General features: G+C 46.9%; 1 protein-coding gene across 1 annotated transcript in view; it reads left to right on the top strand.

Annotated features, from left to right (window-relative positions):
* LOC143767521 (uncharacterized) overlaps positions 1-10226 on the top strand; it is a 66188-nt gene extending 55962 nt beyond the window's left edge. The window contains exon 7 of the mRNA XM_077255926.1: positions 8356-10226. Within this exon, the coding sequence (XP_077112041.1) occupies positions 8356-9962 (1607 nt within the window). The 3' untranslated portion in view covers positions 9963-10226. The remainder of the gene's footprint in view (positions 1-8355) is intronic.
* The last annotated feature ends 6393 nt before the right edge of the window (positions 10227-16619 follow it).

The raw sequence follows: 16619 nt of genomic DNA, 5'->3' as shown, positions 1-16619 counted from the left end.
GATGATGTGTTAGAGAATGAGGACAGGAAGTGAACCCGTAGGGGTTAGTGGTGAGTCCTCCTAGGAGCCATATAGAGATGGCTCAGTGATCTTGAACTGAAAGAAAAATGATATGTTCTATACTGTGTATAGTAGTGGAAAGACAGTAGGCCCGGGCGGAAAGGGGCGGTCCTGTAACAGAAAGGAGAGGCAGCAGGCCTGGAGCAGTTAGGACAGGCGGTCCTGCAGATTTGAAGGAGAATGCAAAAAGTTGATTAGCCTTATAATGTGTTATAAGAAGGTCTTTAGTGGATTCAGCGAGTACGTCCTTAAAGGCAAAGTTAAATTATTGTTCAAAAATGTTGCACTTAGTAGAATACCCGGTTGGGTAAGAAAAGTTTTTTATAGCGAGTTATTTATAGTATTTAACCATGTTTGTAACGTTCAAGTATCCTCACCTCCCATAAAGGGAAGCTCTGTTAAAAAGTTTACTTGTACTTGCATTTTCAAAATTGTATGTCTTTTTGCTGACATGTATTGTTGTTTTCTTCCCAGTCCAGGAGTACTGGATTTAACCGGGGGGGAGTGCAGCGCCCCAGAGTCCTGGTTGCTGCAGTACTGATGCTCCGCCGCTAAGGGGAGCTATGGTACGTCTGATGGCACTGAAGGAGTTCTTCTGACCAGGTATCACAGTCACCAATACACTTCACAGTCTGGCCTCCAGGGGGAGCTAAGGGCACTATTCATTAGGCCACTCCTCACAATCTGGTAAAACTGGGGGTTAGGCAGAAAGTTAGATCAGAAAGCTGGCTGGGTTGGAACCAGGCAACACCTTGTGGCAGAGGGTGTTGTAGGGGGAAGAGTCAGAGGGGTCCCTGTCAGGCGTGGGATCCTGACAGGCCTAGCAAACAGAACGTTACGGGACCGCGCCTGCACGATATAGCGGCGGTGCCCTAAGAAAGGACAAGAAGCGAGGTTCATTGTGCTGAGTGATAAACAAGGTCAACGCAACAAGGAGAATACCAGTAGGAGTCGTGCTGTAAGACGAGGCAACATCCTATTGAGGCGCATAACCGGTGGCCGGAACGCCGAGGAAGTATAGAACTCCAGGCCAAACTTCAAACCTACGGCAGGACAGTCAGTTATAGGAGGGCTGTCTCACACAGACCCAGGAAGACACAGGGGGGTAACAACAGGAGAGGGGTGACGATAGAGCCCAGGAAGAACCTCCGAGCCTCCCCGTCATACGGGTGCGTCCTAACCGTAAGATCAGGGGGACGTGGAAGAACATCAGAATCGAGTTGTGAGGGAACACGAGAAACACACAACAGTTGTGGGGTACTATCCCGTAAGCACAGCAGGGGAGGACCACAACACACAAGCGCTAGAAGGTAGGCACAGATTTCCACCTGCAAAGGGAACTCTGGAGGTGCCATCGGACCAGCCGGACTTGCGCAGCCTGGTTAACCGTATTCCGGACTGAGGACCCTGAAGCCTTCAGTAAAGGGGTAAAGAGACTGCAACCTGGCGTCCTCGTCATTTACTGCGACCGGCACTGCACCGCAACACCGCACCACCACCACCATCTACACCTTTCATTGCGCGCCCCTCAGCAGGGTCACGGACCGGGCCTAGCCACCGTGACAACCCCAGAGCAGAGACTCAGGGGCCCGGTACCGGGTACCCCTCGGCCCTACGGCAGTGGGGGCGCTGCAATTCCTCCTTAACCTCCGTTGCAGTTGCCAGATGCCTTTTCTGGAGACAAAGAGAAATTTAGAGTGATGTAAACTTTTTTCTCGTTAAAAACCCGCTCTTCAAGGGATGAAAGTCAGAGGATGGGGGTCATTATATCTCTGTTAAGAGGATCCCCTCAGGCTTGGGTTTTTTCTTTCACTTCCACGGCCCCTGAGAGAATGTCTTTGGATGCATTTTTTGAGGCCCTTGGGCATATCTATGATGAACCGGATCATGTGTGTCTGGCTGAGGATATGGTCATGAGTATGTGTCAAGGGAGGCATTCAGTCGAGTGGTTTTGCTCGAAGTAAAGACGCTGGGCTGCTGAAGTTTCCTGGGGTGACACCACCCTCATGGGCTTATTCCGCAGAGGTCTGTCAGAGCGTTTAAAGTTTGCCTTTGCCTTACTTCCCCCACATGATTCTCTGAAGGATGCCATGACCCAGGCTGACCGTAGGCTGCGGGCGAGGGGTGTGATGCAATTGGAAACTCCATTGTTCCCCAGTGAGTTTTAAGCCTTTTCCGTAGGCTATGGAGGTGGGCGCCGTCACCTTTAAGAAGAAAGGAGATGCCGTTGCGAGAAGCAGCTGTGCTTCTATTGTGTGGAATCTGGACATTGGAGGAAGGACTGTCCCTCCCGTCCCTCATCAGCTAAGGTGTCGGGAAACGACTAGGTCTGGGTGGTGATCGAGGAGACCACCCAGAACCTCAGGTACATTCTTCCTCATTTTCATAGGTTTTGTTGCAAGTGGTACTGCTGGTGCACAGTTGTCCTTATTTTTCTACAGCTTTTGTTGATTGTGGTTTGTCCATCAACTTGATTGACTTCCGTTTGATATCTCAATATAAGATAGGGACTGTTAGGCTGGAGACTCTGGTTAAAGTGGTGGCCATTGACTCCTCTCACCAAAGAAGGGATTCTCTGTTTCGGAGGTCTTTTCACTCAAGGTGGGCTCAGTCCATGTTGAAAAAATAAGTTGTTTTCTTTTGGAAAATCTGCCTGCTGGGTTGGTATTGGGGATGCCCTGGTTGTAACGACACAACCTAGTCATCAATAGGGAGACTGGGGAAATTATTCGATGGGGTCCTAACTGTGTCAGTCAATGTTATAAATCTGCGTTGTTGTCTAAATCTGTAAAATCTGTCTCTGTGTCTTCTGTTGTCTGGAGGGTATTCCGGAGTACCTTAAAAACTTTGAAGATGTATTCTCTGAAAGCGAGGCAAAGGTCTTACCGCCATATAGACCTTTTGTTTGTGTCATTGAGTTGGTTCCCCAAACTAGACCTTCGGGGAGCCTATAATCTGCTAAGGATTCAGGAGGAGGGATGAGTGGAAAACTGCGTTTGTCACATCTGAGGGGCTCTTTGAAAATCTGGTTATGCCATTTGGTCTTATAAATGCTCCCACTATATTTAAAAATTTCATTAATGTGGTGTTTGCTTACCTTTATAGGCCATTTTGTAGTTATCTACCTTGATGACATTTTGGTGTTCTCCCCTGATAGTCATACCCATCTGTTACATGTACGAACTGTTCTCCAAAGAATCAGGGAAAATCAATTATTCGCCAAAATGGAGAAATGCTGAATTTTTTTTTTATGTCTGCTCCGATTTTGTTCCAGCCAGACCTATCCAAACCTTGGTGTATATTGAGTCTGCTAAAAGATTGATCCCCATACAGGCCCGCTGGTCGCTTTATTTTTTCTCGGTTTCAGTTTTCCATTACTTTTCGTCCTGAGTCCAAAAATGTCAAAGCTGATGCTTTATCTTGAAGTTTTGATTCTGTCTCCCCCCGAACTACTGTCCTCCTTTCTTCGCCCCGGGGGGGTGGTGGTGGCTGAGGTCTTGTCAGAGCTGGGGAGAGATTGTTGAAGCTCAGTGTTTTGCTCCTGTCGCTATGCCGGGGGGTAAATTTTGTCCCGGAACAATTTTGGTGTAGACTCCTTCAAGAGTGTCATTAGTCTAGGCTGAGTGCTCATCCTGGAATTTCGGCCACATGAGAGGCCATGGCTAGGGCTTTTTGGTGGCCCTCATTGGGTATGGATGTCAAAAAATTTGTATCTGCATGTGGGGTTTGTGCTCGTTCTAAGAGCTCTCATAGCCGGCCGGGGAACTGATGCCTTTGTCAGTTCCTGATAGACCATGGGCTCATCTGTCCATGGACTTTATCACCAATCTCCCTCCTTCCAGGGGTAATACCGTTGTGTGGGTGGTGGTGGACAGGTTTTCCAAGCAGGCCCACTTTGTACCCTTATCCGCATTACCCTCTGCTGAAACCTTGTCCAAGCTGTTTGTGCAACACGTGGTCCATCTGCATGGGGTACCCATGAATGTGGTGTCTTGACAGAGGTGTGCAATTCGTGGCTAGGTTCTGGAGGGCATTCTGTAAAAAATTGGGTATTACATTGTGTTTTTATTCTGCGTACCACCCTGAAAGTAATGGTGAGACTGAACGCACCAATGAGTACCTTGAACAAATTCTTAAATGTTTGGCCTCTGTTGACCAGGAAGATAGGTGTGATGCGTTGCCTTACTGAGTTCGCCTTCAACAGCCACGTGAGTCAGTACACCAGTATGTCCCCATTCCTGGTTAACTATAGGTTCAGTCCACATTTTGGGGAATTTTCCCGCTTGGATTCCGGTTGTCCTGGGGCAGAGGGTCTGTACAGCGTTTAAAAAATCTGTGGGCTGAGGTCTGTCGTAATATCTTCAAAGCTCAGGATAGGTATAAGTTTTTCGCAGACAATTTGACAGTCTTGGGTCATATATTTCAGGTTGGAGAAAAGGTTTGGCTTTCCACGTGGAATATCAAACTCAAGGTTCTGTCAGCCAAGTTGGGTCCAAAGTTCATTGGTCCATATGAAAACGTGGAAATAGTTAATCCAGTAGCCTATAAGGTACGCCTTCCAGCCTCATTCAAGATTTCCAATGTTTTCCACAAGTCCCTTTTAAAACCATTGGGGCCTGTTGAGGATTCTGTGTCAGCTGTTCCCCCGGTGTTGGTGTAGGGTCACATAGAATATGAGGTTGGTCACATTGCAGATTCTCGTCTTGTATGTCACTCATTATAGTATCTGGTACACTGGAAGGGGTATGGTCCATAGGGTCGATCTTGGGTCCCTGCCCTGTCTGTACACGCCGATCGTCTGGTTCAGGCATTTCATGCCAGGCATCCTGATAAGCCTGGTGGGCCAGTGGTCCCCCATTGAGAGGGGGTACTGTCATGGTCTTTATGAAGTTTTGTCTAGTGCTTCTGGGGTTAATATTGGTGGCCTTCCTCTGGCTTTGGGAGGGCATTAAATGGCCTCTCTTGGGCTGTCGTTTGTCAGTGATACTCCTTCCCGCGGCTGAGTTTGTTGACCCTTGAGAGCTTGTGCCTTGTGCATGCTTTTGAGTGATCCCTGTTTCTGACCTGGTCTGTTCCTGTTTTGCTCTTGTCTGCTGATTCTGTACCATTTGTTGTTCGCCTGTTATTGACTCCTGCTTTGTCTTGCAACTGCCCGTTTTGCCTGTTCCCCAGGTACCTCCGTCGCTCTCCCGGTATCTGACTCTCTGCTTTGACCTGACCATTCTCTTGTCTCTCGTTCCGATTCCCCGCTGATCTCCCGGCACTGACCTCGGTTCACCTGACCACCCCTCGGCCCTGATGGTCCCCACCACTCTCCAATATCTCCTTTTGAATCTTGCTGGTTGGCTGTGCCCCTGACCCTCCCTCTACTGTCATGTGTCGCATGTCCTGCACACCGGCGGTCATGCCTGTCCCGGTAAACCCTCCATGCACTAAGAACCAGGTAACCCAGTACCCAGGTTGGACACATGTACTGATCCGATCTGTGCATCAGTCATGGTGTTCCTGATACACCAAGCCCATTCTGTGATTACTCCAGAGAGGTTTCACCACTAGATACTCATATTTTACTGATGAAGACTGTTGAGTTTTATTATTTCTTTAAATGTGTTATTGTCTATAGTCACAGTTTTTGACTACAATAGTTAGTGTCCAAAATACTCTGATAACCATTTTCCACAGCCAGTTTTGCATTCCTAATCAGGGTCCATTTTTCAAATCTGACTTGTGTCACTTTATTTGGTGATAATTTTAAAACTCTTCGCAAAATATAAGCCCCATTTTTTTACACTCTCACAAAGTGGAATAGCATACAGATGGCCCTAACAAAGTATTTTACAACTTCTCTTGAATCTGACAATACCCTATTTATACGCTTGTGCACTACTGTTTTGGCAAGTTTCAGGGTTGAGAAGGAAAGGAGCGCCATTTAGCTATTTGAATCCAGATCTTACTGGAATAGTTTGCAGACACAATGTATCGGGAGCAGTGTTTGTGACCACTTGGCAGCTCAAAAGATGGCCACTACAAACAGGCTTGGCGCTATCTATTTCATTTTCCTGATCCCAAAATTGTCTTACTCATCACCGAATTAACACCTCTACATGGATCTGGACTAATATAGAGACCACCCAGGCTTGGGCGATAGTGTTGCCTGCTGTTTGGTGGTGTAAAATGGAAAGAACAATAGTTAGGTAGCTGGGTCAGAACCAGTAAGGCAGAGAAATTACAAAATCATAAGACGCAATAGTAGTCGGCAAACAGGCCATCAAGAGGAGAACAAGGCTGTATCTGGCAGCTTTCAATATGCTTCGAGCTTTCGTAGAATATGGTGCTATGCATTTGGCCGAATCAGGTAGCAGATTACTTCAGCTGGACAGCACATACACTCATACTGCCAGACTGGATTGCACTACTTGCCCCAGGCACCCTAATATTAGTGGCTCAACTGAGCCTTCATCATCCAGAGCTTCAGGTTCCAATGTTTACCCCATTACCAGGCCCGCCTGCCATGTGAATAAGGACACACCTGGTGACAAAAGCAGACATCCTAGGAGCAGATCTCAGAAGAGATGTGACAGCATCTGCAGAAGCCCTAAAATGAAAAAAATTCAGAAAACCAGATTAGTAGAAATCCCCATAAAGTGACTCCATTTTATAAATTTTAACCCTCAGATAATTAATCTATTGGAGCAGTAACTATTTTTTATTCCACGGGCACTTTCCGTAAATTAGCACGCAGTGGATGTGGGAGAAAAAAAGTTGCCAATATGCCATTTTATTACCCAACACGTAGTGCCCAGATTGTGCTCCAGGAGACACACCCATTGTAAAGTAAGTGGGTTCTTCTCACTATAGTAATGCCAAATACATGGATGATAAATGTGGTTTGGGCACACTGAAAGACTCAGAAGCGAGAAGGATATTTGACTTTGGAAGAGTGGTTATTGATGGATTGGTTAATGGAAGCCATGTACCTGCACCTCAAAAACATTTCTAGAATTAAACCCTTTCTTCCTTTCGACTGCAAAAACTCTCACTGTTTCTCTTATTCATTCTAGACTGGACTATTGTAACTATTGTAACCCTCTTACCAAACTCTCCCCTCTCCAATCTGTCTTGAATTCTGCAGCCAGGATCCTATTCTTCACCAATCGTTACACTGATGCCTCTACCTTGTGGCAGTCATTACACTGGTTACCCATCCACTCCAGAATCCAGTACAACCGTATTACCCTCATCCACAAAGCTCTCCATGGCTCACCACCACCCTACATTTCCTCCCTCCTCTCAGTCCACCACCCTACCCGTGCCCTCCGTTCTGCTAATGACCTCAGGTTAGCATCCTCAAAAATCAGAACCTCCCACTCCCATCTCCAAGACTTTTCAGGTGCTGCGCCAATTCTTTGGAATGCACTACCCAGGTTAATACGATTAATTCCCAATCCCCACAGTTTTAAGCGTGCCCTAAAAATGCATTTGTTCAGACTGGCTTACCATCTCAACGCATTAACCTAACTAGCCCTGTGTTGCCCATTGAAATTTTTTTTACCATAACCAGGTTCCTAGCATTATGTTCTCACATGCTTTATGCATTTAATAGCCCTTTGTGTCTGTACTGTTACATACTACATAGGCTGATAATCAGTTCATGCGGCATTAGATGAACACCCGATTCTTACACTTTGGCTGGTCCGAACAACGAAAACAATCGTTACCATCCACCTTTTGTGTCTCCTCTTTTCCTCATAGATTGTAAGCTTGCGAGCAGGGATGTCATTTCTCTAGGTATCTGTTTTGATCTATGTGTTTGTTATGCTTAATGTCCATTTTCTGTACAAGTCCCCTCTAAAATGTAAAGTGCTGCGGAATATGTCGACGCTATAGAAATCAAATTATTATTTTTGTTATGTTACTTTTCAAGAGCCTTTAAGCAACTAATAATGTGGAAACCTCTGTTTTTCCACTAACAGATGATTGACCTGAGTGGGGACATTGTTTTTGTTTTTTTGTGAGATGAATAGAAGTTTTTATTGGTATTATGTTCATCAACATAACGTTTCTTTGAGGCTTTTTATTTCATATTTGGGAGGCAGAATGAACTAACAGTTCAACAATACGCTCTACTGGTTCATCCTTTGATATTTTCTATTAGACTGTGAACTGTCATTGTCTTAGTGAAGAATTCAATATTTTTACATAACTTGCCATTTTTACAGACAGTTTAAGTAGAAATGTGAAATGACATTCAAAGATATTTTATTCAAAAATAATAATTGGTTTATATCTTGGCAGATGACTGTACCAAGAGATCAGAGGAACAGCTAACATCTTCAATTTTCAAATCAGATGATTTTGAGATCCCACTGGATACAAATGAATTGAACACCGTTACTCCAAATATACCATCATCCCTTCACAGCAAAGATCTCTCATCTGATCCTTTGAAACAAGTCCTGTCTTCTGATTCATTAGCAACAACTAAGGAAAATCAGAGTCACAAAATAAGCACTGAACATGGAAGTACTCCTAAATCAAAGAAGCCATTTGCATGTTCAGAATATAGAAACAGTTTTCCCATCAAAAAGTCTTTTCTTAAACATCCAAAAATTCACACAGTGGAGAAAAGATTTTCTTGTTCCAAGTGTGTTAAATGTTTTAAGAGCAAATCGCATCTTGTTAGACACCAAAGAACCCACACAGGGGAGAAGACTTTTTCATGTTCAGAATGTGGGAAATGTTTTAAGGAGAAATCAGATTTGGTTAAGCACCAGAGAACTCACACAGGGGAAAAGCCGTTTTCATGTTCAGAATGTGGGAAATGTTTTAATCAGAAATCGACTTTGGTTAGGCACCAGAGAACCCACACAGGGGAGAAGCCGTTTTCCTGTTCAGAATGTGGGAAATGTTTTACACAGAAATCAGATTTGGTTAAGCACCAGAGAACTCACACAGGGGAAAAGCCGTTTTCATGTTCAGAATGTGGGAAATGTTTTAACGATAAATCGGCTTTGGTTATGCACCAGAGAACCCACACAGGAGATAAGCCGTTTTTCTGTTCAGAATGTGGGAAATGTTTTACACAGAAATCAGATTTGGTTAAGCACCAGAGAACTCACACAGGGGAAAAGCCGTTTTCATGCTCAGAATGTGGGAAATATTTTTACGAGAAATCGACTTTGGTTATGCACCAGAGAACCCACACAGGGGAGAAGCCGTTTTCATGTTCAGAATGTGGGAAATGCTTTAAAAAGAAATGGAATCTTGTTATACACCAAAGAACCCACACAGGGGAGAAGGCTTTTTCATGTTCAGAATGTGGGAAATGTTTTAAGGAGAAATTAGATTTGGGTACCAACCAGAGAACCCACACAGAGAAGCCTTTTTCATGTTCAGAATGTGGGAAATGTTTTAATCAGAAATCGACTTTGGTTACGCACCAGAGAACCCACACAGGGGAGAAGCCGTTTTCCTGTTCAGAATGTGGGAAATGTTTTACACAGAAATCAGATTTGGTTAAGCACCAGAGAACTCACACAGGGGAAAAGCCGTTTTCATGTTCAGAATGTGGGAGATGTTTTAATCAGAAATCGACTTTGGTTACGCACCAGAGAACCCACACAGGGGAGAAGCCGTTTTCATGTTCAGAATGTGGGAAATGTTTTAATCAGAAATGTAATCTTGTTATACACCAAAGAACCCACACAGGGGAGAAGGCTTTTTCGTGTTCAGAATGTGGGAAATGTTTTAAGGAGAAATCCAGTTTGGTTAAGCACCAGAGAACCCACACATGGAAGAAGCCTTTTTCCTGTTCAGAATGTGGGAAATGTTTTAACCAGAAAGAGAATCTTCATTGCCACCTGACAACCCACACAGGGGAGAAGCCTTTTTCATGTTCATAATATAGGAAATGTTTTATACTAAAATCAACTCTTTAATATCAGAAAAGTCACAAAGGGAGTGAAGCCTTTTTCATGTTCAAAATGTTGGAAATGTTTTAACCAAAAAATGTATTTCCTAAAGGGGATGTCCATTATTAGGACAACCCCTTGTCATTCCTAATGTTTGTCATATTTCAAATAAAAATATTAATACTCACTTCCCGTGCCAGTGTCGTATTCTATTAGTCTTTTCCCTATGTTCCCTATGATTTTTTAATACATTTTTCCTACATGTTTCAACCAAGAAAGAAAAAAAGAATTTTTGATATGACTAATTCTTTATTTTTTCAAAGTTAAAATATAATAAGTTTAAACATGTCTTGGATTTGTAGAGTTGAAGCTGGATTAATCTTTCCTTTTCCGGTGAGAAATCATATTTTGTTGACTGGGAGACACTACATATGTTATTGACAAATTGTACAAAAACATAACAGATAGTCGAATGATTAAAGGATAATTACTAGGGATGAGCGAACGTGCTCAGTGATACTCTGATATCACTTGAGTATCTGGGTGCTTGTAAATACTCGTTGAGTATTAGCTGCTGCTCAGATTTGAAGATTGAATCCCCACGTTGCATGTATGGTGTCTGTTACACAGCCAGGAAACATGCAGGGGATTACCTGCAAGTCACTATAATGCCTTAGCCGTCTCAATAGTGGCGTTACTATGATTGGCTGGCTATATATATATATATATATATATATATATATATATATATATATATATATATATATATATATATATATATATATATATATATATATATATAGTACAGGCCAAAAGTTTGGACACCTTCTCATTTAAAGATTTTTCTGTATTTTCATGACTATGAAAATTGTAAATTCACACTGAAGGCATCAAAACTATGAATTAACACATGTGGAATTATATACTTAATTTCAGTTGTTTTACACTTTTTTGTTATGTCTTATATTCTAGGTTCTTCCAAGTTGCCACCTTTTGCTTTGACTGCTTTGCACACTCTTGGCATTCTCTTGATGAGCTTCAAGAAGTAGTCACCGGGAATGGTCTCCCAACAATCTTGAAGGAGTTCCCAGAGATGCTTAGCACTTGTTGGCCCTTTTGCTTTCAGTCTGCGGTTCAGCTCACCCCAAACCATCTCGATTGGGTTCAGGTCTGGTAACTGTGGAGGCCCGGTCATCTAGCGTAGCACCCCATCACTCTCCTTCTTGGTCAAATAGCTCTTACACAGCCTGGAGGTGTGTTTGGGGTCATTGTCCTGTTGAAAAATAAATGATGGTCCAACTAAACGCAAACCAGAAGGAATAGCATGCCGATGCAAGATGCTGTGGTAGCCATGCTGGTTCAGTATGCCTTCAATTTTGAATAAATCCCCAACAGTATCACCAGCAAAAGCAACACCACACCATCACACGTCGTCCTCCATGCTTCACAACGGGAACCAGGCATGTAGAGTCCATCCGTTCACCTTTTCTACGTCGCACAAAGACATGGTGGTTGGAACCAAAGATCTCAAATTTGGTCTCATCAGACCAAAGCACAGATTTCCATTGGTCTAATGTCCATTCCTTCTGTTCTTTAGCCCAAACAAGTCTCTTCTGCTTGTTGCCTGTCCTTAGCAGTGGTTTCCTAGCAGCTATTTTACCATGAAGGCCTGCTACTTAAAGTCTCCTCTTAACAGTTGTTGTAGAGATGTGTCTGCTGCTAAGGTGGCTACATTGAAGAACTTAGAATATACAGTCATGGCCAGAAGTATTGACACCCCTGCAATTCTGTCAGATAATACTCAGTTTCTTCCTGAAAATGATTGCGATCATAAATTCTTTGGTATTATTACCTTCATTTAATTTGTCTTAAATGAAAAAACACAAAAGAGAATGAAGCAAAAAGCAAAACATTGATCATTTCACACAAAACTCCAAAAATGGGCCAGACAAAAGTATTGGCACCCTCAGCCTAATACTTGGTTGCACAACCTGTAGCTAAAATAACTGTGACCAACCGCTTCCGGTAACCATCAATGAGTTTCTTACAATGCTCTGCTGAAAATTTAGACCATTCTTCTTTGGCAAACTGCTCCAGGTCCCTGATATTTGAAGGGTGCCTTCTCCAAACTGCCATTTTTAGATCTCTCCACAGGTGTTATATGGGATTCAGGTCTGGACTCATTGCTGGTCACCTTAGAAGTCTCCAGTGCTCTCTCTCAAACCATTTTCTAGTGCTTTTTGAAGTGTTTTTTGGGTCATTGTCCTGCTGGAAGACCCATGACCTCTGAGGGAGACCCAGCTTTCTCACACTGGGCCCTACATTATCCTGCAACATTTGTTGGTAGTCTTCAGACTTCATAATGCCATGCACACGGTCAAGCAGTCCAATGCCAGAGGCAGCAAAGCAACCCCAAAACATCAGGGAATCTCTGCCATGTTTGACTGTAGGGACCGTGTTCTTTTCTTTGAATGCCTCTTTTTTTCTCATGTAAACTCTATGTTGATGCCTTTGCCCAAAAAGCTCTACTTTTGTCTCATCTGACCAGAGAACATTCTTCCAAAACATTTTAGGCTTTTTCAGGTAAGTTTTGGCAAACTCCAGCCTGGCTTTTTTATGTCTCGGGGTATGAAGTGGGGTCTTCCTGGGTCTCCTACCATACAGTCCCTTTTCATTCAGATGCCGACGGATAGTAGGGGTTGACACTGTTGTACCCTCGGACTGCAGGGCAGCTTGAACTTGTTTGGATGTTAGTCGAGGTTCTTTATCCAACATCCGCACAATCTTGCGTTGAAATCTCTTGTCAATTTTTCTTTTCCGTCCACATCTAGGCAGGTTAGCCACAGTGCCATGGGCTTTAAACTTCTTGATGACACTGCGCACGGTAGACACAGGAACATTCAGGTTTTTGGAGATGGACTTGTAGCCTTGAGATTGCTCATGCTTCCTCACAATTTGGTTTCTCAAGTCCTCAGACAGTTCTTTGGTCTTCTTTCTTTTCTCCATGCTCAATGTGGTACACACAAGGACACAGGACAGAGGTTGAGTCAACTTTAATCCATGTCAACTGGCTGCAAGTGTGATTTAGTTATTGCCAACACCTGCTAGGTGCCACAGGTAAGTTACAGGTGCTGTTAATTACACAAATTAGAGAAGCATCACATGATTTTTTGAACAGTGCCAATACTTTTGTCCACCCCCTTTTTTATGTTTGGTGTGGAATTATATCCAATCTGGCTTTAGGACAATTCTTTTTGTGTTTTTTCATTTAAGACAAATTTAAATGAAGATAATAATACCAAAGAATTTGTGTTTGCAATCATTTTCAGGAAGAAACTGAGTATTATCTGACAGAATTGCAGGGGTGTCAATACTTTTGGCCATGACTGTAAGACATATTTTCAGTTGTTTCACACTTTTTTGTTAAGCATATAATTCCACGTGTTAATTCATAGTTTTGATGCCTTCAATGTGAATGTACAATTTTCATAGTCATGAAAATACAGAAAAATCTTTAAATGAGGTGTGTCCAAACTTTTGGTCTGTACTGTATATATACACATACAGTATATTCTATATATGTGTGTATGTATATATATATATATATATATATATATATATATCTATAATATAACGCTGGGAGCGTCACTCTGTCCGAAGCCTCTATAGACTGCGCAAGCGCAAGCGCCGGCGCAGTCTGGACCGCACAGAGCGACGCTCCCAGGAGATCGCGGTATGCGTAAGCGCTGAACGCACACCGCGATCTCCACCGGACAAGCAGGGACGAGCCAGGAGGCGGAGGGTGAGTATACTTACCTGACCCGTTCCACCGACGCGCTTCCGGGCCGTGACTGTCCCCCTGCTCCCGGAATCGGCGCCTGCGCAGTCCGCGCTTTCCGGCGCCATTTTCTTGAAGACACATTGCAGTGTCTTCAAGAAAATGGCGCCGGAAAGCGCGGACTGCGCAGGCGCCGACTCCGGGAGCAGGACCAAGAAAATGGCCGCACCCAGCACAGCCGCCCACAGCAACGCACAGCCGCCGCACCCAGCACAGCCGACCATAGCCACGCACAGGCGCCCACAGCCACGCACAGCCGCCGCACCCAGCACAGCCGACCACAGCCACGCACAGCCGCCCACAGCCACGCACAGCCGCCCAGAGCCACGCACAGCCGCCGCACCCAGCACAGCCGCCCACAGCCACGCACAGCCGCCGCACCCAGCACAGCCGCCCACAGCAACGCACAGCCGCCCACAGCCACGCACAGCCGCCGCACCCAGCACAGCCGACCACAGCCACGCACAGCCGCCGCACCCAGCACAGCCACGCACAGCCGCCCACAGCCACGCACAGCCGCCGCACCCAGCACAGCCGACCACAGCCACGCACAGCCGCCGCACCCAGCACAGCCGCCCACAGCCACCCACAGCCGCCGCACCCAGCACAGCCGACCACAGCCGCCGCACCCAGCACAGCCACGCACAGCCGCCGCACCCAGCACAGCCACCCACAGCCGCCGCACCCAGCACAGCCGCCGCACCCAGCACAGCCGCCGCACCCAGCACATCTGCCGCACCCAGCACAGCCACGCACAGCCGCCACAGCCACGCACAGCCGCCTACAGCCACGCACAGCCGCCGCACCCAGCACAGCCTCCCACAGCCACGCACAGCCGCCCACAGCCACGGACAGCCGCCGCACCCAGCACAGCCGCCGCACCCAGCACAGCCGCCCACAGCCACACACAGCCGCCGCACCCAGCACAGCCGCCCACAGCCACGCACAGCCGCCCACAGCCACGCACAGCCGCCGCACCCAGCACAGCCGACCACAGCCACGCACAGCCGCCGCACCCAGCACAGCCGCCCACGGCCACCCACAGCCACGCACAGCCGCCGCACCCAGCACAGCCGACCACAGCCGCCGCACCCAGCACAGCCGCCCACAGCCACGCACAGCCGCCGCACCCAGCACAGCCGACCACAGCCGCCGCACCCAGCACAGCCACACACAGCCGCCGCACCCAGCACAGCCACCCACAGCCGCCGCACCCAGCACATCCGCCGCACCCAGCACAGCCATGCACAGCCGCCGCACCCAGCACAGCCGCCCACAGCCACGGACAGCCGCCGCACCCAGCACAGCCGCCGCACCCAGCACAGCCGCCCACAGCCACGCACAGCCGCCCACAGCCACGCACAGCCGCCGCACCCAGCACAGCCGCTGCACCCAGCACAGCCACCCACAGCCGCCGCACCCAGCACAGCCGCCGCACCCAGCACATCCGCCGCACCCAGCACAGCCGCCGCACCCAGCACAGCCACGCACAGCCGCCACAGCCACGCACAGCCTCCGCACCCAGCACAGCCACGCACAGCCGCCCACAGCCGCCTACAGCCACGGACAGCCGCCGCACCCAGCACAGCCACCCACAGCCACCGCACCCAGCACAGCCACGCACAGCCGCCTACAGCCACGCACAGCCGCTGCACCCAGCACAGCCGCTGCACCCAGCACAGCTGCCGCACCCAGCACAGCCGCCCGCACCCAGCACAGCCACGTCACATACAGCCGCCCGCACTCAGCACAGCCACATACAGCCGCCCGCACTCAGCACAGCCGCCCGCACTCAGCACAGCCGCCCGCACTCAGCACAGCCGCCCGCACTGATGGGGGCGCAGGATGGAGCAGCACGTGATAGGATGGGGGCGCAGGATGGGAGCACATGACAGGATGGGGATGAGGATGGAGCAGCACATGACACGGTGGAGTGGCACATGACAGGATGGGGGCGCAGGATGGAGCAGCACATGACACGGTGGAGCAGCACATGACAGGATGGAGCAGCACATGACACGGTGGAGTAGCACATGACAGGATGGGGATGCAGGATGGAGCAGCACATGACACAGTGGAGCAGCACATGACAGGATGGGGGCGCAGGATGGAGCAGCACATGACAGAATGGGGGCGCAGGATGGAGCAGCATATGACAGGATGGGAGCAGCACATACCAGGATGGAGACCATATTCCAATATAAATGCTCGCCACCCGGGCGTAGAACGGGTTCAATAGCTAGTATATATATATACATACATACATACATACATACATATTATATGAGTGTATGTATCGGCAACCAATCACTGAGCATCTTTCATTTCACCAGAGCTATTTATAAGAAGCTGAGCTTTGATTGGTTGCTATGAGCAACAGTTTTCCTTGTAGACAGCTGTGACAACTGAGGCCTATTATTCTTATAATTTCTATGGTGTTATCGTTCTTCTGTAAAGCTGACAATAACATAATTTATTACTGTGCCAATACAGACCACCCTCTGACACAGACTGCAGGGGGAGCCTAGTAGCACACAGGATAGGATTAGATACACAGCTCAGCAACAGGATGTGCGAAAGGAGGGGATTAGATATATGACTCAGCAGACTATCAGATATGATAGGATTAGATACTCTGCTGAGCAGACAGTATCACACAGGATAGGATTAGATACACGGCTCAGCAGACAGTATCACACAGGATAGGATTAGATACACAGTTCAGCAGACAGTAACACACAGGACAGAATTAGATACACGGCTCAACAGATAGTATCACACAGTATAGGATATCGGTACACATCTCAGCA

This window comes from Ranitomeya variabilis, chromosome 4 (assembly GCF_051348905.1).
Source record: "Ranitomeya variabilis isolate aRanVar5 chromosome 4, aRanVar5.hap1, whole genome shotgun sequence".
Lineage (NCBI taxonomy): Eukaryota > Metazoa > Chordata > Amphibia > Anura > Dendrobatidae > Ranitomeya > Ranitomeya variabilis.
Note: the sequence above shows the minus strand (reverse complement) of the source record. Positions and strands in the feature narration are given on the sequence as shown.